Source organism: Dipodomys spectabilis, unplaced genomic scaffold (genome assembly GCF_019054845.1).
Source record: "Dipodomys spectabilis isolate Male_0828 unplaced genomic scaffold, ASM1905484v1 ptg000140l, whole genome shotgun sequence".
In the NCBI taxonomy this organism is placed as follows: domain Eukaryota; kingdom Metazoa; phylum Chordata; class Mammalia; order Rodentia; family Heteromyidae; genus Dipodomys; species Dipodomys spectabilis.
Genome location: NW_024870817.1, coordinates 37,074,534 through 37,095,419, shown reverse-complemented (window position 1 = coordinate 37,095,419; position 20,886 = coordinate 37,074,534). Strand labels below are relative to the sequence as shown.

General features: G+C 38.3%; 1 protein-coding gene across 2 annotated transcripts in view; it reads left to right on the top strand.

Annotated features, from left to right (window-relative positions):
- Rab3c (RAB3C, member RAS oncogene family) overlaps positions 1–20,886 on the top strand; it is a 218,889-nt gene that overhangs the window by 12,936 nt on the left and 185,067 nt on the right. For both annotated transcript variants that reach the window (XM_042690941.1, XM_042690940.1), the window contains exon 2: positions 13,799–14,026. In XM_042690941.1, coding sequence (XP_042546875.1) covers positions 13,799–14,026 — 228 coding nt within the window. The remainder of the gene's footprint in view (positions 1–13,798; positions 14,027–20,886) is intronic.

The window sequence follows — 20,886 nt, the reverse complement described above, 5'->3', positions numbered from 1 at the left end:
CACACACACACACACACACACACACACACACACACATTTTGTGCTCAGGATTGAGCCAAGGGGGCTATTGTGTTCTCAGCATGTGTTCCACTACTCAAATACAGCCCCTGGTTCTGACAGCTTTTTGATTTTATGACAGTGCAAAAGCAAGACATATTCAATAGAAACTGTACTCTTTAAATTTTTATCTCTTCCTAGCTCATCAGTATGTGATCCTGGGCAGTTTCAGGGAGTTACAGCTCCCATTTGGCCCCCACATCATAAGTAAAAATCACTGAGAGTCTACTCACAATACTGTGTTATTTTATGAAGATTTGATAGTTTATAAAATGTATTTTCATCTTATGATATTATCTACTTACTGTGGGTTTATCAGGATACAACCCCATTGTAAATTGTATTTGTACATGTACATAAATAAAATTGAGTTTTAGTCATGTCTCACTTTAACAATTGAATGAATACCTTTTAGAAGCAAGAAATTATGCTCCTTTACATCTTCAAATATCCTCTGTGATTTAAGTTTCAAACAGGATATCTGGTGAATGACAGAATGAACTTGTTGAGCCTGCATGTCACTAACTCTTGAAGAATACATTTAGTCTAGGTAATGAGAGCTCAGTACTCATTGAGAAACGCAAGGAATCAAGATGTTATATTGAGAAGCAAACATCATTTCTCAATTTTATTTCTAAGACTTTAAATTTCATTATTAAAATGGAAGTATGACTTTCGGTTCTGTATGCAAGGTGTTTGGAACTCATTGTACCTATCCTTACCCAAGAAACAAGTTGAACAAACTAAATCTCTTCTTAGACTCATCAGAAAATTGAAATCAAAGAGCTAACTGCTGTCCCCAAGAGCTGGAGAGCTGACAGGAAGAAATGTAGAGTCACAACTTTATAGAGCAGAAACTTCCATGTGAAGCATTATCAGAGTGGGAATTCCTGTATTGTAGGTGAAAATAGCTGAATGAGATAAAAAAAAAATCTGAGATAAAAATTCCCAAGAGTCCCATTCTTAGGGTCCCATTTCATACTTTTGTGACATTTACCTTCAGGAGCCCTGTTAAGTTCTTATAGTGAAATCAGAGAAAAAAATGTCTTCATGGTTTTAGCTCAGGAGGGAGGGAGGAAAAATAGCCATTTTAATTTATGCCATATCACTCTATCTAAAATGGGGACATTAATAGACCTCTTAAGAGTGGTAAAAGGGTTACGTGTCAGCATATGTAGAGCACATAGTGCTAGTCGATGAAAGCAGTGTTTCTTTTATTCCTTAACCAATTTCTGTACATAAGTGGGTTATCTGTACATGTGGTAGTCACTTTTGTCAGTGTGATTGGATTAAGAAGCACCTAGAAAATTAGTAAACTGTGCCTCTGGGTGTGTCTGTGATAGAAACTCTAGAGATGGTTGGATCATGAAATCTCTGATCTAATGAATGGATTAATCCCTTAGTGGATTCACAATATGATGGCATTATTGGGAGATATTAAAATATAAGAGGAAGGGGCCTAATTGGAAGAAGTAGGTAACTGGGGGCATGTCCTTAGAAGTTGTATTCTGCCCCACCTACTTCTTGTCTTTGCCATTCTCTGATTTTTTTTTTTTTTTGCAAATTCTTTATTGTGATTAAATGATTACATAATTTCACAAATTTTACAGAATTGTGGAATAGTGATGCTTAGTTAACTTTACAAATACATTCTAACTTTCATGGGGCAAATTGTCTCTTGTGGTCTATAAAGTTTGAGTTACATGAGCTTTGACAATACAGTTATTTCTTCCACATCGGGTGATGTGTACATTTCTTTCCTTTTGCATAGTGTCAGCTGTTCCCTCTTTCCCACTCATTCCCTCCCTCCCATCACTGCCATTGAGTTGCTTAGTTCATTTTGATCAATGTCCAGTGCAGCTGATGGGTCCCACTGTTGTATGTTTTTCCCTGATTCTCTCTACTTCTGGGTCCTCCTCCTAGTTCTCTGCTTCTTGACTGCCATTAAGATACTCCTACCATCACAATGTTCTTTCCAAGCACATGGGCCAAGAAACCAAAGACTGAATTCCCTGAAACCATAAGCTAAAGTAAATACTTCCTCTCTTAAGTTATTTCTCTGAGGTATTCTTGTCACAATACTAAAACATACACTTACAAAAGTTGTACATGAAAAGTGGGCTTTGGTTGTAGCCACCTGTAATCATTGCACCATTCTAGAAGCTGAGGCAAGAAGACCACAAGTTCAAGGCCAGCCTGGACTATACAGCAAGACCTTATCTCAAGAGGGGAGAAAAAGGCAATTGTACATGAGATGGAAATCAAGAGATACCTAAAAGTTATACTATTATATCCATTCCCCTTTGAATCCCATGAGGAAGTTACTTATTCTTTACTGAAGTAAGAAAGAAAAAACAAAGATTTCTGAATACTAACCTATTTTATCCAGGCTCTTTCCTTAAGAACCCAGAACTATAAATCTTTTGTGTTTTTACCACTTCTCATTCCCTGGAAAGCACCCTCAGCAACATGGTAAATTGTGAACATGACATGAGTTGAATCTTATTGCTTCTCAGCTGGCTTTTACAAGAGCAAACGGTAGCAGACACATGGAGAAATTGCTGGCCAAAGACTGCCAGAAAAGCCCTGCAGTTGTAATCTGTTCTCAGATATAAACAGGATATAGGCAAATTTGTGTTCAGAAGAGGACTGTTACCAAGAGAAGCAGCCTGTCCAGATGATACGTTTTTTGGAAGTCATAACCGTCAATATTTTCCTTCTTCACTTTGTAGCTCTCAGGAATAATTGCTATTTTTTGTCTTTTTCCCCAGATGACTATTAGGATATAAAACTACTGTTTCTAAACTTCTATTCATTTTGCCTTTAATTTAAAAGAAATGCATGTGGCTTTTTAAAATAATTACCAGTATTCTTCCCCTTCAGGCTGTTATCAATAGTGATAATTGGACACAATAATTAAAAATATATTCTTTTGTTTGTTTGTTTCTCAACAGATCCAAAAAATGGCTTAGTGTCATTGAGATTTTCAAGTGCCCAAGTAAATCCCCTGGAAGTAATTTGTTTTTCAAATTTAGTTTGAAAAGCAAATGTCAGAACTTCCATCTGAAGTAGGCTGTACGATTGCATGTGGGAGTCAGAAGTAATCTCTTTGGTTTCTGGTCAGTAGAATTTCTGGAGAAATGAGATTTAAAATGGCACTTCAGTTAAATCCATTATCTACTGCTAGTACACCAAAGCACAATTCGATTGAGGACGTAGTGGGCTTCCAAAGAGCTAACTCTGAAAAGTTCAGGATTATTTCAAATATTTTGAATTGTGCAAAGACGTGCTATAAAGATTTTATTTATAGACTGTTATGTTCAGTAGGCTAAAATGTTTGTTATTTTTTTTACAAACTGGCAACGATTTTGAGAAGGGTTAGATAAATGCAAAAATATTGGTAAAATTTGGGAATGATATAAATCTTAGAGATAATTAATACTCTGGATAAAATGACAAAATAATCAGATTAGAGTTGAATTTTAAATTAAAAGACAAAAATAAATTTAGAGTACATGCAATTAAGTGTCAACACTTCCACTAATAAAACTAAGTGCCAAATATGGGTCAGGGATGAGGGATTGTGTACACAATCATAAAAATTTATGGTAATTGTCTATAATCCTCTTTGATGAGCATACTCAGTCAAATTCTCAATAGGAAGTGGACTCATTACCTTGTTCATGTAACTACTGTAATCCCTCTGTACAGTATCTTTACAAAAAATATATATTAAAAATAATTTAAAAATTAAAAGTTAAAATGAACCAAAAAAATCTATCATTTCTTGAAAAGGTTAAGGTTTCCTCTTCCTCCAGGATTTCTTTCTTTTTTTTTTCCACCTTGAGCTGTTACTGGGCTTGAACTTGGGGATCCTAGGCCACTGTCCCTTAGCTTTTTTGCTCAAAGCCAGAGCTACCACAGCTCCACTTCTGACTTTTTGGTGATTGTTGGAGATAAACTCTCAAGGACTTTGGTGCCTGGGCTATCTTGGACTGAGATCTTCTGATCTCAGCCTGCTAAGTAGCGAAGGTTATAAATGTGACCACTTGTATACTCAATGTATATATCTTTTGGCTCTCTGTGAACCTTATTGTGGATCAAAATGAGTTAATAATGGGGTGGGAGAACTAAAACAAAACCCAAAACTAGTCTTCAAGAGTCCTATCAGTTCTGGGAGCTGGTGGCTCCTGCCTATAAATTTAGCTACTCAAGAGATTGAGATCTGAGGATTACAGTTCAAAACCAGCTCAGGCAGGAAGTCCCTAAGATTTTTATTTCTGATTAATCATCAAAAAACCAGAAGTGGAATTGTGGCTCAAGTGATAGAGCACTGGCCTTGAGCAAAAAGCTCAGGTTTAGCTCCCTGGCCCTGAGTTCAAGTTCCAGGACTGGCACCACATGAAAAAAAGAATAAGAAAGAATAAGACTACTTAATTTTTCTCATTAATACTTCATTTGGTAGGCTGAAACAAGGGAATCTTCTGGACAGCATAGTGAGACCTTGTTTTTGTTTTGTTTTGTTTTGTTTTGTGGGGCCTGAATTCTGGGCCTGGGTGCTATCCCTCAGCTCTTCAGCTCAAGGCTAGCGCTCTACCATTTGAGCCACAGTGCCACTTCTGGCTTTTTCTGCTTATGTGGTGCTGAGGAATCGAACCCAGGGCCTCATGTATGCAAGGCAAGCACTCTACCACTGAGCCACTTTCCCAGCCCCATTGTTTTTTTTCCCAGCCTCCTCCCTTCTCTTTCCTTTCCACTTTCCTCCTCTCCCCTCCCCTAAACACACAACAAAAGAAAACAGCAAACACTCCTGACTCTTCACACAACCAATTTTTCCTAGATGAGCCTAAATACCATTCACTCTTTTAGTGGTCTGTTACCTGGTACTGGGAACAGCTTATGATTCTGGAGGTCCAAGAGCATGCTGGCTGCACCTTCTCTGTCTGGGGAGAGTCTTTTGTCTATATACAGCATGGCTGATGGTATCATGGTGAGAATAAAGGTGAAAAGTGAGAGGTCATGTGGAGAGACAGGAAGCCAGAGAGATTTAGGAGCCAAGTTATCTTTTTCTATAACAACTAACTAGTGAACACAAACCAAGGTCTTTTTTTTTTTTTTTTTTTTTTTTTATGTTTTCTTTTTTTTTTTATTTATTTTTTTTTTTATTTTATTTTATTTTTTTATTGTAAAGCTACTATACAGAGGGTTACAGTTACATGAGTGAGGTTATGAGTACACTTCCTCTTGAACATTGTTACCCCCTCCATTGTTTTCCCCCTACCATCCCCTCCCTCCCTCCCTTCCCCGAGGTTCTTTTTTTTTTTTTTTTTGATTGTGATTAAATGATTACATAATTTCAAAGTCACAAGTTCATTCTAACTTCCCTGGAGCAAATTGTCTACCACAGTCTGTAATATATAACAGTGTTCACATGTTATATACCATATTTGTGATCAGCAGCATGAGGATATTTAGTAGTGGTTCAACCAGATGAGCGGGAGTTCTTTGTTTCTTAAGTCCTGTTAGTTTTGTCGTATCACTAACCTTTTGGATTTAGCATCCACTTATGAGGGAGACCATGTACCGTTTGTCTCTTCGTTCTTGGCTTACCTCGCTCAACATGATTCCTTCTAGCTCCATCCATTTCCCTGCAAATGCCATTATTTTGTCATTTCTAATGGCTGCATAATATTCCATTGTGTATAGATACCACAATTTTTGGATCCATTCATCTGTGGTGGGGCACCTAGGTTGTTTCCATATCCTAGCTATTGCGAACAGTGCTGCAATAAACATGGAGGTGCACGTGTCCTTGTATATTGGTTCCTGTTGTTCAGGGTAGATGCCTAGAAGTGGTATGACTGGGTCGTAAGGGAGGTCAATCTTTAGCTTTCTAAGGACCCTCCAGACTGCTTTCCAAAGTGGTTGTATAAGTGTACATTCCCACCAGCAGTGTAATAGGGTTCCTCTTTCTCCACATCCCCTCCAGCATTTGTCGTTGGCTGATTTGTGGATGTGGGACATTCTGACTGGGGTAAGGTGGTATCTCAGGGTTGTCTTTATTTGCATTTCCTTCACCACCAGGGATGATGAACATTTCCTCATGTGTTTCTTTGCCATTTTTATTTCTTCATTTGAGAAGTCCCTCTTTAGTTCCCTTGCCCATTTAGTAATTGGTTTGTTAGGTTTGGGAGGGATTAGTTTCTTGAGTTCCCTGTATATACAGGATGTTAACCCCTTGTCTGATATATTGCTGGTAAATATTTTTTCCCAATTAGTTGGTTGTCTTTCTAGCTTAGTTGCGATAGATTTAGCTGTGCAGAAGCTTTTTATTTTAAGGTAGTCCCATTTGTCGAGTCTCTCTCCAACTTGTTGTGACCCTGGGACTCTGTTCAGGAAGTTCCTTCCTGTGCCTATTAGTTCAAGTGTCTCTCCTACTCTGTCCTGCAGTAGTTTCAGAGATTCAGGTTTAATGTTAAGGTCTTTAATCCATTTTGAGTTGATGTTGGTGCATGGTGATAGGCTGGGGTCCACTTTTAGTTTTCTGCATGTGGCTGCCCAGTTTTCCCAGCACCAGCGGTTGAAGAGGCTGTGTTTCTTCCATTGTATGTCTTTGGCTCCTTTGTCGAATATCAGCTGGCTGTAGGCCTGTGGATTTATATCTGGATCTTCTATTCTGTTCCATTGGTCTTCGGGTCTGTTTTTGTGCCAGTACCATGCTGTCTTTGTGATTATAGCTCTGTAGTAGAGTTTGAAGTTCGGCATGGATAGCCCTCCCATATTGTCTTTATCCCCTAGAATTGTTTTGGCTATTCTAGGTCTTTTGTTGTTCCATATAAATTTTTGGACTGTTTTCTGTATTTCAGTGATGTACGTCATTGGGATTTTAATAGGAATTGCATTGAATTTGTATATTAATTTTGGAAGTATCACCATCTTTACTATATTAAGTCGGCCTATCCAGGAGCATGGGAGGTCTTTCCATTTCCTAGTGTCTTCTGCAATTTCTTTCTTTAACTTTTTATAGTTCTCATTAAATAGTTCTTTTACATCTTTGGTTAGGTTAATTCCTAAATATTTTATTTTTTGGGAGGTTATTGTGAATGGGGTTGCTCCCTTTATTTCCCTCTCTTCCTGTGCGTTATCAGTGTATAGGAAGGCAACTGATTTTTGTGGGTTTATTTTGTATCCTGCTATTTTGCCGAAGTGACTTATGATTTCTAAAAGTTTGGGGATGGAGTTTTTGGGATCGTGGAGGTATAGTATCATGTCGTCTGCAAAAAGGGATAGTTTCACTTCTTCTTTCCCTATGCGGATCCCTTTAATGTCTTTTTCTTGCCTTATTGCCCTGGCTAAGGGTTCTAGGACTATGTTGAAGAGGAGTGGAGACAGTGGACATCCTTGCCTTGTTCCTGTTTTTAGGAGGATTGGTTGTAGCTTTTCCCCATTAAGTATAATATTGGCTATTGGTCTGTCATAAATGGCTTTTATTGTTTTTAGAAATGTTCCTTCTATTCCTATTTTCTCCAGAGCTTTTAGCATGAATGAATGTTGAATTTTATCAAAGGCCTTTTCTGCATCTGTGGCGATAATCATGTGATTCTTGACCTTGGCTCTGTTGATATGCTGGATTACATTTATTGACTTACGTATGTTAAACCATCCCTGTGTCTCTGGGATGAAGCCTACCTGATCATAGTGTATTATTTTTTTATGTGTTTCTGGATTCTGTTAGCTAGAATCTTGTTAAGGATCTTTGCATCTGTGTTCATCAAGGAGATTGGCCTGTAATTCTCCTTTTTGGTTGGGTCTTTGCCTGGTTTGGGGATGAGTGTGATATTGGCTTCGTAGAATGAGTTTGGGATAGCTCCCTCCTTCTCTGTTTCTCTGAAGAGCTTGAGGAGTATGGGTATTAGTTCTTCTTTAAAGGTCTTATAGAATTCTGCTGTGAATCCATCTGGTCCTGGGCTTTTTTTTGTTGGAAGACTTTTGATAGCTTCCTGTATCTCATTATAGGATATTGGCTTATTTAATTGGTTAACTTCTTCTTTGCTCAGTTTGGGTAACTTGTATTTCTCTAAAAATGCATCCATTTCCGCCAGATTTTCTTCCTTTAGAGAGTATAGCTTTTGAAAGTAGTCTGTTAGAATTGTTTGGATATCTTGGGTACGTGTTGTGATGTTTCCCGTGGCATCCCTAATCCTATTAATATGGGTTTCCTCTCTTCTTTTTTTAATTAATCTTGCCAACGGGCCATCAATTTTGTTTATTTTTTCAAAGAACCAGCTTTTTGTTTGGTTTATTTTGGTTATGGTTTTCTGATTTTCTAATTGGTTAATCTCTGCTCTCAATTTGGTTATCTGGCTTCGTCTAGTAGCTTTAGGTCCCATTTTTTCTTGTTTTTCTAGCTGTTTTAGTTGCAACATGAGATTATTTACTTGGTCTGTCTCCATTCTCTTGATGTGGGCACTGAGGGCAATAAATTTGCCCCTCAGGACTGCTTTTGCTGTGTCCCACAAGTTTCTTTGTGAGGTGTTTTCATTTTCATTGAGTTCTAGGAAATGCTTTATTTCTTCTCTGATCTCTTCTGTTACCCAGGCCTTGTTAAGGAGTGTGCTGTTCAATTTCCATGTATTAGAGAAATTTCTGCGGTATGCTTTGTTATTGAGAGCTAGCTTGATTCCACTGTGATCAGATAGGATACAGGGGATTATGTCGATCCCTTTGTATTTGCTTAAGTTCCTTGAATGAACTATGATATGGTCTATTTTGGAGAAAGTTCCATGAGCTGCTGAGAAGAATGTGTACTGTGTTGTTTTAGGGTGAAATACTCGGTAGATGTCAGTTAATTCCGCTTGAAGTATGGCCTCACTTAATTCGGTAGCTTCTTTGCCAATCCTCTGGTTGGTAGACCTGTCCTTTGGTGAGAGTGGCGTGTTAAAGTCTCCTAGTATTATCGTATTGGGATCTATTTTATTCTGTAAGTTTGAGAGCATTTGTTTAACATATCTGGGTGCACCGATATTTGGGGCATATAAGTTGATGATGGTTATATCCTCCTCTTGGATTGTTCCCTTTATTAATATGTAGTGTCCGTCCTTGTCTTTCTGTACTGATTTTAATGAAAAGTTTATTTTGTCAGATATCAGGATAGCTACACCTGCTTTCTTATTGGGGGAATTTGATTGGTAGATCCTTTTCCACCCCTTCACTCTGAGTTTGTTTGTATGTTTGGCTGAGAGGTGGGTCTCCTGAAGGCAACAGATGGATGGGTCTTGTTTTCTGATCCAGTCCTCAGTTCGTTTTCTTTTAATTGGCGAATTCAGCCCATTTATATTAAGAGAAAGTATAGAGAGATGCATTGTTGTCCCTGCCATTCCGTTTTCCTAAGTTTTTCTTCTTTCCTTTCCTCCTGTGCTTGCTCAGTTAGACTTTGAGTAATGCCTGTTTGGGGCAGGTCCCAGTTCCTGGTTGCTTTCTTCAGGTTGTGTCCCCCCTCTTAGAATTCTTTGTAATGCTGGCTTAATGTTTATGTATTCATTTAGTTTTTCTTTGCTATTAAAAGTTTTCAGTTCTCCATCGAATGTGAATGCTAGCTTTGCCGGGTATATCAGTCTGGGTTGGCAGTTATTGGCTCTCAGGGCTCGTATGGTGCTTTCCCAGGCTTTTCTTGCATTCATTGTTTGTGTGGAGAGATCTGCAGTGATTCTAATTTTTTTCCCGTTGTAGTATAGCTCCTTCTTCATTTTTGCTGCATGCAGGATTGTTTCCTTATTATTCAGATCCATCATTGTTACTATTATGTGCCTAGAAGTGTTTCTCCTGGGATCTTGCTTGTTGGGTGTTCGATAAGCTTTTGTGATGTAGTTAAGATGGTCGTTTTTGAGGTGGGGAAAATTTTCATTGACTATCTTGTTAAATAGGTGTTGCATTCCCTTGCTCTGGAATTCCTCACCTTCGTCCACTCCGATTATGCGAAGGTTAAATTTTTTAGCATTATCTGCTTGCTCTTGAATTTCCCTTTGGTTTAATTTGAGTGATTTTTCCATATCTGTCACTTTTTGGTCCAGTTGGTGTATTCTGTCTTCTGTATCTGACACTCTACCTTCCATTTCATTCACTCTGTTGACCGTGGCTTCTATTGTGGTTTGCATGGTGGAAATGGATCCCTTTATGGATTCAATGTTGGTTCTCAGAGTACTGATCTCACCTCTCAATGAGGTGATATCAGTATGCATTACCTCTAATTTGGCGTTTATCTCACTTCTTACTGAGGTTTGTGCAGCTTCTATTTTTGCATCCAATTTTTGTTTGATATCCTGTATATCTTTTGATAGTTCATCCTTGTGCTCTTTCAATTTCTGATCCATTTCTCGCTTTATTTCTTGAGTCATTGCCTCCAGCAACCCTTGGATGTAGTTTTTGTCTTCCATTCCTGCTTTGCTCCCACTGGGGCTCTCCCCTGCGTGGCTGCTGGCTTTTGAGGTGAGCTTGCTGTCCTGGGTAGTGGTAAACCTTGTGATTTTTCTCTGTGATTTTCGCATGGGGGTTCAGGAGACTGCTCTTCAATCTTGTTTTGGTGTGTCTGTCTTTGCTTGGTTGCTGATTCTCTATTGGTAGAGAGAGTCTGTGCCTGATCTGGATTCTGTTGGGAGCCTATTTCCAGCTGCTATTCACTTAGGATTCTCAGCTCTCTGCTGTAGCAATTCCCGCCTTTGGAAGGGTTGAGCAGCCTAGACTGCTTGTGTTTGCTCCTGCGGGTGCTCTTGGGAAGATCAGATGCTCTGGATGCACTCTCCCAAATACTGGAGTCTGCTATGGGCTCCTGATGTGTTTTTGTTTGTTTGTTTTGGGCTGGTTGTGGGCTTGAACTCTAGGTTTGGGTGCTGTCCCTCAGCTCTTCAGCTCAGGGCTGGCACCCTACCATTTGAGCCACAGCCCCACTTCTGACCCTTTTTGCTTTGTTCAGGCGCCGGTCCCCTGGCCTGGTTCCGGCCCCAGCCTGGAGCGCGCTCGTTAGGCCTGTGCTAATGTGTATACCACCTTGGTTATGCAGCCTGGAGGACACAGTTCAAATTTCTTCTACTGTTGGTAGTCTTGACCCAGGGGCACTGTTCCTGGCTTGAGCATTTAAGCTCCCTTCCCGGGGCGCTCTTGCTCTGGCCTGGCCAGCAGAGTGTGCTCCACCGGCTGGTGGGCCTCTCGAACAGTTCCCAGTTTTAGTGGGTCCTGTGGTCCGGGTGTTGGGGTAGGGAGTCTAGGTCAGGGTCTGGGGATTCCCTCCAGCTCTGGTCTCCCTTGATGGATTCCCTGTCCCCTGATGGGTACTCACCCTGTAGGTCGTCAGTTGTTGTTGCAGTCCGTCAGTTGTTGTTGCAGTCCGAGTTCAGTTGGGGTGGTTGCGGGCTGGGTTGGGCGGCCCCCCGCCGGGTCGTTGCGATCGCGATTGGGCGGGTGGTCTGCGGACAGGTCCCTTTGTGGCGCTGCTGGTGCCGGGCGGCTTTGGCGGGATGGAGCCTCTCCGCTCCGGTGGAGAGTGATGGGTGGGGTGGGATCCTCCTGGAGACTCCCGGCTGGTAGGTTTCTCTGTTCCTGGCGATCCGCTGTTCTCAAACCAAGGTCTTTGAAAACTATGTTAATTGCTTCTGAATTCAGTATCTCCAAGGACCACCTTCTATAAAGTTTCACCTCTCCAAGTTTCTACCACCTCAACAATGCCACACTGAGGGTCAAGGTTATATCATATAGGGGTAGGGCATAAGCTCTATATCTAACTCAGCACTCCTCAAGAGGAAGATGTAAATATTGATCAGATTTTATGGAAATAAAAAATAAACTGTTTACCTTAGCATTATTCAAGAATGTTCTGCAATTATACCAGCATTTTCTATTTAAATTATTCAGGACAGTTGCCACTAGTCACATGTAGCTATGTATATTTGAAATGTGAGTAGTTTGAGGAACTGAATTTTCATTTTTATTTAATTTTAATATAGCTTAGATGGGCATATATGATCAGTGGCTAACACTTTGAAGGCACATTTCTTTTTTCTTTTGAATAACACAGCAATTGCTAAAGAATTCATAGCTTTGAGAAGGCACTAAGTAGATACATTAATTGCTCACTGGGATTCACTATTCTGAATCTCTCTCTCTGTTTAATAGTGCTTATAATTTTACAAAAGGATTCCTTGTAATAAGTCCATTCATGAATATAATGTACATTGGTTAAATTCATCCCCTCTATTACTCTTTTTTATACTGTGTCCCTTTTTGCTTTGTTGCAGTTTCAGTAACCTTTATTTTTCTATTTTAAATATGCATATCAAGTGCTTTGATAATAATCACCCCTTCTTACTCTTTCCTTTACCCTTTTCCAACCTTCACGTGCTCTCAGCAGACTTCCTTTCACATTCCTGTCACTTTTTCTTAGGTCTAGATCCTGTATATGAGGGAAAATATGCAATATTTGTCTTTCTGAGTTTGGCTTATTTCACTTAACGTGATGATCTCCAGTTTTACCTATTTCCCCCCAAGTGACATAATTTAATTCTTCTTTATGGCTGAATAATACTCTATTGTGTATGTATACCACATTTTCTTTGTTGATTCATCAGTTGATGAGTAAGCAGGTTTCTTCTATATTAAGCCAAATGGTATTTAGAAGTAATACCACATTTTGATATAGTTTTCTTCAGAAAGTCAACAACCAGCTAAAGCATTTATAATTGAAAAGAGACCATTCTCTATACTAATTTACAAATATATGATCTATTTTCATAAGCACTCTGTTAGATATCATTCTGTTTCCATTTCATACAAGAAAGGAAATGGTGTTACAAAATAATAAAGCCAGAGACACATAGCCAGGAAGTAGTGCAAACAATGTTTGAAGCCAGGTAGGGCTTATCATTGGTGTGTTTAACAATGAACATTTCCCTTATTGATTCCTGGAGCTCTTGTGCTTATTTCCCTAGACATCACTGGGAAAAAGAACATGAGTCAGGAATATGAGCTCTAATTCCAAGTGCCTGACTTGAATCCTGCCTCTGCTACTTACTACCATATGGACTTGAGCAAGACAATATCACTGAGTCTGAATTTTCTAAAGTGAAAATAGAAATAATAAAGGCACCCACTTCACTGGGTTGTTGGAAGGTTAAATAATAGTGTTTTGACACTGTTTGACCCATATAAATTTGTCATCATTATTTTTAATTAGAAAGAGATTAACATTTTGTGTTAGGAGGGATTCAATATGACATTAATAGATAATATAGAGATATAGTTTGGGTACATTTCCCAAAGCAGTATGAGAGACACTAAGAATTCACACAATACAGGAAGAAAAGCTCTATTGTTAAAGCCACTTTGGTGTCTCTGTCACTGAGATTATAGTTTCAGAGCCTTGTGCCCTGGCCAATTCTTCATATCTTTGCTTTTATGTTACCCTTAGAGATGTCTCCTTTGGTGTCTTTGATTGGTTCTGAATGCTGAGCAGTGACAAGCACCAACACAGCTGGAAAGAGCTGTAAGATTTGCTATTCTGTCTTCCAACAGGGAATTATTGCCATGGATACTAGCATCAGAGGGAGACTGGGTAGCACTCTCCACTTACCTCCTGAGTGTCTGACATCTGTTTCTGGCAAGGCCAATAATGAATGTGCTGCTAACTTCATATCAAAACATCCACACAAGAGACTGATCCACACCTTTTTTTTTTTCTCTCCCCCCCTCACAGATGGCTTCTACTCAAGATGCCAGGTATGGCCAGAAAGACTCTTCTGACCAGAACTTTGACTACATGTTCAAATTGCTGATCATCGGCAATAGCAGTGTGGGGAAAACATCTTTTCTGTTCCGTTATGCAGATGACTCCTTTACATCTGCATTTGTCAGCACAGTTGGGATCGATTTCAAAGTGAAAACTGTGTTCAAAAATGAAAAGAGAATCAAGCTTCAGATTTGGGTAAGTGGCTTTGAACTGACTGACACTATTCTACAGGCAGGGGTATTAGACATGTACATGTGTAAGGGAAAAGCTTTTCAATTTGATCTGTCTCTGCGGTGTCCACAGCTTTTGTTTCCAGCTCTTTTGCTACAGAACATTCTGCAGAGATGGGTAATGCCTTGTGAAGGTAGAAGATTGAATCGTATCTTGTAACCTAGTGGTGCTTCTTAAACAGTCTTTAGAAGAAAAGAAGTCCAAACTTCATTGTCTTGGTGGTGGAAGTAGCACTCTACGAAAAATCTGGTTCTGCCTTGTATGATCCACATGGGCAAGTTTGTGGATCCTTCTATAGTCAATTTTATAATTAATAAAGTAGGCAATGAAGCTCTGTCCTTTTAGATCATACAAAAAGCAGCCTGCCCCAAACATTTTAAAGAAGGCAATAAAACGTAAACATAGGATAAAGCCAGGTTAGTTCCTTTATAAAACCCCAGATCTAACTTTGCACATAGTCTATTTATACTTCACCATCTTTCTCTTTCAGCTCTAAAAGCCATGTTTACATATTCAAAGGAAACATAACATAGCAAGTGGAGCATAATATTTGTTAGAAAATTCTCCACGAGTTTTGAGATCACTTGACAAGCTTTCTGCCTTTTCCCTCTACCTAAATATCAGATTTTTTTTAAAACTTAATTGTTGGCATATATTTGTAAGACTAGTTAGCATAATACAGAAGAAAATTGTATTTAGGTAATAGGTTTAAGGTAACATAAGCGTTGGTGTTATCTAAATCATTACTTGCTATGCTAAGAGATTTGTGTAGTAAATGCTTTATGGAATTATACTATGTACATTAATAAAATGTATTAGGGGTCATTTTGGTACTTTTCCCTGTCAACTCATATTTCTACCACTCAAACTGGTTAGAGCTGTAAACAAGTATTTCCTATGAGGTTTTATTTTTCTCTCAATTCTAGACTTTTTCAATAATTACTGGTACTAGTTATTGGTTGCTTTGATCTATATGAATGATTATAAGTCTCTTTCCTTAAATGTGGAAAGCTTCAACTGAGGAAGAAATCCAGAGGATAATGTTTATTTTTTTAATGGAAGAACCCTTTATTTAACCCTTTATATAAGTGGGATTGCCTTTATATGTATTCAAAGTCCTAGGAGTAAAACTTAAAGATGCAGAGATATACATTGGCAGATGTTGTTTTACTTATTCCAACTGAAAAATTTCTAATCAGAAGTCACATGAGAACTTAGACAATTAGTTCCCAGGATAAGCATCTTCAATGATCTTCCATTTTTTATTGTCAAGGTGGTGTACAGAGGGTTTTAGTAACATAAGTAAGGTAATGATTACATTTCTTGTCAACTTTCTTACCCCTTCCATCAATTTTCTCCTACTTCTCGCCTTCCAACTCCCCCAAACTATACAGATGCTTTCCAACATATTGTCTTGTGTATATAGCTGTTGAGTTGTCTTGTGTATCTCACTGTTGCATTGATTCTTCCCTTTCCTTTGTCTCACCATTCTGTTGTTCCCCTTCTCTTCCCTAATTCAAATAAATGTATATACAATACCAGGGTACCAAAATCAAATACAATGACAACAGGGCATATAGCATAGGGGGAAGAACATACAAAGAAATAAAAAAATCACATAATACATTAAAAATAGCAACAACTTCGTGTGTTCATGTCTTGAAGTTCATTTTGCTTAGCATCATCTTATATGGTCATATGTACATAGCTATTGAGCTATTCTGCTCGTCTGCTAAGATTATCCTAGACATATACTAATTATTACAAATAAGGGAAATCATGGGACCTATATTTCTTTGAGTCTGGCTTACTGATCTACCATTTCTAAAGTCATTTAATTGGGAAGGGCCCTGCTTAGGAACTTGATTTCAGTCAGTGGCGTCCCTAGACACACCTCTATGTCTGAAGCAATGTCTATTGTTTCCCATTTGAGGCTTATCATAATAACCAATGTTATATGATAAGTTTCATATTCAAACTTAAGATACCTTCACTCTTGGGGGCCTTGGTAGATTGAAAATGAAATAAAAAATTGAAAAGGGTGACATTAATCATGACACTATCTATAAACTGTTTTGTTAAATTTCAACTCCTTTGTACAACAACTTAAAAATAATAAGATAAATAAAATTAAAAATAAGTTTAAAAAGAAAATGAAATTAACTTGATAACTATACATTTCCTCACTTCAATGTTCTTTCTGCTAATAAGAGAGAACAATCATTCTTCTGGCAGATGGCTTCTAGTTTTTTTCTCTCTCCTTTGTGTCTCAGATATTTTTAAATGATTGGTCTAATCATAGAGACAAAACACCAACCTAGTATGTTCAGTTAGTCTTACAATTGTTAGTAGTAATTCGTCAGTGAGGGTTGTTGCCAAATTCTTTGTGGAGGCACAAAACCTTTTATCCTTAATGTAGAGAGGGTATATTTGTAATAACAGAAATTATTACATTTAATAAAATATATTCTTTAAAACATTAGTGTTGATACCAGGCAAGTTCTAATTCATTCTCTTTTTGTTAGAATTGAGGTTTCATTTTTTCTGAATGAATGCTGAATGAATACTCTGAGGAGCTTGTGCTATTTCTCCTTTACTGCTTTTACATGATTTTGTCAGTTTCTGTAACTTTGTGCAAAGAATGTGGTATATTATTTTACTAGATTCATTTTAATCTTTCAAATTCCATTTTCTGAAACTTCCAAGTGCCTTCATAACCAGGGCAGCCTGGGAACCTCTTCCTAGAGCTTCATTCCCTTGTTCTTGCAACAACCATATTCCCTCAGTGGTCAGCCACTGGGAGCCCTTCATCATTCCATCTTCTCAGCCCCAACAGTAGTTTAGTGGTCACTAATATCTTTGTAATAAATCATAGCATTATTTTATGCTCTTCAGATGTGTTATGAATTCTTCATTCACATGTACTTCTAGGAGTTAGAAAATTAGTTTTATATTATTTGGCTTACTAGGTTGCAAAACATTCTAATAAGTATACAGAGGTAGCATTGAATTTATAGTAAAATGCTATTTTTCATGGAATAATTTCATGCTCCTCTAACCATTTGCCAAATTGTGTAAGTATTATACACACAAGTAAGGATTGTCCGTCCTGATCTCCCAGTTTTCACAACAATCCAATTTTGTATTTGTTAACACTTCTATTTTACCTGAGAATCTGAAAGTGAGACAAGTTAAATAACTTGCTTAGTATCATACATGGTTCCAGGCTAGATCTGTCAGTTTCCAGTGCTGTTTCTCCCTCTCCCCCACTTCCATCAAGAAGGAGTCTTGAATGTGGCAGATTGGAAAATATTGGATAAATGCATCCTGAGATACTGAACATGTTTTGGAAATATTTGACTATCTTACTAAATTAAGGTATGCAGGGAAGATATAAGGAGCAACAGAGTAGTATGTTTAAGTAAATGCATTTGTATGAGTCCAGGGATCCTTACTTTAGGCCATGAATGAGCCATACATATTTATTTGTCTACAAATATTATTAGTTAACAACTTTGCCTAATAACTTATTTGGGAATATATTTAGGCCCAACAGCTTGTCATATCTTGGTGTTTTAATAACCAATTAGCTGTTCTTCCCAATTTATAGTATTTTTCACTTATATTGATAGTCAATTAATTCATTGGGACAACAACAACATCTTAGCCTCATATTTGAAATTAAAAGATGCATAAGAACAATTATTAGGCAATATTTTCCAGTAGGATAATAACATTGAAGTTCAGAGAAAGAGTGTTGGCAATGATTGGAATTAGACTATCTAGATGGTCACAGGTGACAGTGTAGTTTCTAAAGACATGACAGTTTCCATTGCCTAAAAAAAGGCTATAGTTCAAGCCTAGTACTGGAACACACACACACACACACACACACACACACACACACACACACACACACACCATACTTTTGTCTCATGCCTATAACCGTAGCTATTCAGGAGGCTGAAATCTGAAGATTACAGTTCAAAGCTAGCCCAAATAGGAAGAGTTAGTGAGACTCTATCTCAAATTGATAACCAGAAAACTGGAAATAGAACTGTGGCTCTACCTAACGGAAAAGTGAGCCTATAAAATACACAGCTTAGTAGATTGGGCCACGCTATCATGGAGATTACTGTTTCCTTAGAAATCAACCACGCTTTTAGAAATTTGGCTCTCTCTTATTTCCTATTCTTATTATTCTGCACTCATTATTTTTTCTCTCCCTCTAGTCCTTGTCCTCTTTCCACTCCTATTTCTGAGTTCTGATCTGGCTGAGTTTTTGAGAATCATAACTTTCAGGTGTTCTGACACCAGGCTGTCACCCAGAGATGCACACACACATATACAACACAAGGATGATGGCTAGGGTGTTGAAAGAGGTTACTCTCTAATTAAAGCTCCAGGAAGGAGGGCCTTGCCCTCTTTACAAAGTTGCTGCTATCTGCTGGTCAAAGATTTTCCTACTGCTCTGCCTTCAATCAAGGGGATTCTTACTTATACAGCAGTTATGGATGCAAACAGTTAGTTGGTCAGAATCTAACAAAGAAGTCAGTGTGAAGTTACTAGAAAATACCAGCCCTGCTTCCCTTTTGGAGGCCTACAAGATGGTATTTTAAAATACATTTTATTATAGAGATGTGCCAAGACCAACAGATGAGGAGATGATTATCACTGAGAAGTAAGTTTGTTATACTCACAAATCCCAAGAGAAAGATGCATAGTCAGGGGGACCACAGGGAATCAGGAATCATTAGAATGGTCAGGAAGAGAAGCAGGAGCACCATGAGCAAGAGTCACATTCAAAATTCCTGCAGGAAACAATGCGAGGGGAGATAAGCAGGTGTGGAATGACTTGTTTGAATAGCAGCAGGTGGTGAGGCATTGGAGCTGTTCATAGAAGTTTGGTACCTGATTCTACAGTGATTGACCAAGTGGAGAGTAGTGGCCCAGAGTATAAGAGCCTTTAAAAGGACTTGAAGGGGTATGTGAGCTCAGGAGTGGTTGGTTTGCCTTTGGCAAACATGCTCCAATGAGTCGTTTCCTATTTTAGAAATAGACAAATACAGAGAGGTGCAATAACACTTGGGGCAGTAAAGCCTCAGATGCGAAGCATCAAAATAAAATGAAATAAGCAAAAGAAATGGTTAATACAGAGAAACATTGCTCAGCCTTCTAAGCCAGGCTCTGTCACTGATTCCACACTGCTGGAGGCTGTAATTCCAAACATTCCTATTTAGGCTCTGTGTTTCTGGTCTTTCTACTTAACTTAGACACTATGTTAGAAATGAACTATACAGCTTTGGGGGAGGGGGTAAGTTGAGAGAGGAAAAGCAGGGATAGAATGAGGGAGAGGGTGACACTGTTCAAAAGGAAATGCACGCATTACCTGAATCATGTAACTGTAACCCCTCTGTACATCACCTTTACAATAAATTTTAAAAATAGCGTTTATCAAGACCAGTGCTGACCAACAAAGTAAGCACTTTATATGCATTTTAGAATTTATATTTTTGCTATAGTCCAATGAAAAAGGTAGCATTGTAGCTCTGTTTTCTAGGTGAGGAAAAAGAGAATCAGAAAAAAAATGTGATTTGCCCAATATTACAGGTAAGAAATATCAACAGTAGGATTTCAGTATAGACACTGTGTCCAAAGACCATGCACCCAATCACCCAGTATAAATGAGGGCCAGAGAAGATACAATTTGTCTAACTCTTTTAGGTAAGATACTTTTAAATCCTGCCTATCTAATTTCCTAGCAAATACTTTTGTTATGTAATTACTCATTTTCTTTCAGTATTCTCTTATTATTTCTTCCAAGAAATTATCATTATAGAAAAAAATTCACTTGTTTGGCTTGGAATTTTCTGTCTGCCAGCAAGACCACTTCATTCATTATCTATTTTGTGTTTAAAACACTTAAATATGCACAGTAGGATGTACTGGAGCACAATCAACTGACTTTTGCACACTTCTGGAATACCTCATCTGCTTCTAGGAAATGAGCTTACAGCCAGGGTATGCAGAGGGAAGAGTCAGCAAAACATAAAGAATATCTGTGGGAAAATATTCTTGCCCCTTATCTTTGCCTATGGTGCTCATTTATCCCATTCACCTTGCTTATTGATTTCAGGATGGTGTTCAAATCCTCTAAGTCTATTTATAAACCAACAATATGCTCTACAAATGCTAGATCCTTATGAGAACCACCAAAGGCAGTGACAGCTGCTAAGACCATTCTTGGTGCTGTCATTTGTGTGTTCTTTTACCCATCATATTACTTCTAAATCAGCATCTGTGTCTCCTGAGAGATGGAGAAAGGCATTCTCTTATTTCCCTCCTGAGGGAAAGCTGATACTGTACATGAAATGTCAAGATGCATAAAACCATTTGCTCTGTCAAGGGGTTAAAAAGTGTTGTGTCCCACTGCATTTGATCCACTCTTCCCAGCATTGAAAAGATACAGAAGGTAGTAATGACTTTGTTCCCATGTCTGAGTAAGCTCTCTAGATACTGAGAAAGACCATAGAACAGCCATAGTAGTTCTATGGCCATATTCTGCTGTGTGGGCTGAGAGGCTGAGAGGCCCAGAGGCTGGAACAAGGACTTTGGGGTTTGGTGATTCAAGCTCTAAATTTTTATAAGTTGGGTGACATCAGGCCCTAACTTTCTAAACTTCTGTTTACTCACTTGTAAAATGGGGAAAATAATAATTGCCCCTTAGCTGTTGAGTACTTGCTTACATTGATTTTAATACCAAGCATAATAGACATACAATGTTGATGTGTATCATCCTTTCAAAAAGTAGTGTAAGACCACTG